Genomic DNA, 1230 nt, shown 5'->3' on the forward strand with positions numbered 1-1230 from the left:
ACACGGGCATAAACTACATCACTTCGGGGAAGCACAGACATTCCATGACTGGCGTCTACCGTAAGCGCGTTCGAGTGCAGACGCCGGTCATAACCGGAATAGTAATATGCACGCGCATTAAAAAAAACATTCGAGAGTATCGCAATGCCATCGGAGGACTAATATACAGGTAAACCGGACTTGTTTCAAGTTACTGCTTGAAGCGTCAAGTTGGACGTGAACGGGCAAACCAATGTGAGTGTGTGCGTGTGTGTGTGAGTGTGTGAGAGAGAGTGTAGCGGGGGTGGAGGGTTGGAGAGAGAGTTTATGTCCTCTGTCTCCAAACAAATGTTAATATCCTGTTCCTCTCCGTCAGACTCCAATTTGCCAATTTGCACACGACGATACGGCGGATTCCTTTTACTGAAGGGGAAAAGATGCAGCATCGGAAGTTCTGGGGATTTTCTTACATTGGATTCTATGTGTGGACGTCGCTTCTCTTCAAAGGTTGGCTATGACTTAACTTTTGTCTCGCTTAATCAACCTGTGTAAATCTTCATTCCTTTACCTGCGATGTATGCCGGTGGTCGACCTTTCGTTGCTTTTAATAATCAGTAACAAACATGTAAAATGTTTGATAGTGAAGTCAGTGCATCTAAAAGCATTGCATGTAACTGCACCGGACTTGACAGGACCGGTACCGGTCAAATCAATCATTTGATACTTGCTATGCCTCGAACTATAAGAAAATTACTTAAGTGCTTCAACATCACTTAAAAAGTGACTTCTCTACTCTCTGAGGTGCGGTAACAATTCGTGTATTATGATACATTTTTAACTTTTAAAATGTTTTTTTTGTAGCTACAGAGTGTACTCAAGCTTACGCGTCCTTTTAAAATGTAGAATCTAATGCCAGCCTTTGGATTGTGGCATATGACGTTCGCGTCGGTTTGCTTCTGTTGTTTACACAGTGCAATACTGTTTTGGGGGATTTCACTCATTTCCATAACGGGTATTGTGCATTTGTACCAATTTCAGCAGCCCTCTGTTACATAGCAGGACACCCTGCCGTAATATATTTTAAATGAGGGAAAGAAAGGCAATTTACTTTGTTGCTAACGGATTGTTTATTAGAGAGAGAAAGATAGAGAGAGCAGCGGAGATATCAGTGTGCGTACTACAGCGCGTGTTCCGGGGGATTCACCCTTTGGCGCACCGACCTTTTAATACCGAGCCAACATCTGGTCTCGC

The 1230-nt window shown here is 43.4% G+C and overlaps 1 protein-coding gene across 2 annotated transcripts in view; it reads left to right on the plus strand.

Moving 5' to 3' along the window:
* The window catches only part of chrna8 (cholinergic receptor, nicotinic, alpha 8), a 54325-nt gene continuing 53095 nt past the window's right edge, over positions 1-1230 (plus strand). The window contains exons 1-2 of one of the 2 annotated variants that reach the window (XM_035420051.1): positions 1-234; positions 356-486. In XM_035420051.1, the coding sequence (XP_035275942.1) occupies positions 417-486 (70 nt within the window). In that variant the 5' untranslated portion in view covers positions 1-234; positions 356-416. The remainder of the gene's footprint in view (positions 235-355; positions 487-1230) is intronic. The other variant, XM_035420050.1, reaches the window with a different exon arrangement.

This window comes from Anguilla anguilla, chromosome 5 (genome assembly GCF_013347855.1).
Source record: "Anguilla anguilla isolate fAngAng1 chromosome 5, fAngAng1.pri, whole genome shotgun sequence".
NCBI lineage: Eukaryota > Metazoa > Chordata > Actinopteri > Anguilliformes > Anguillidae > Anguilla > Anguilla anguilla.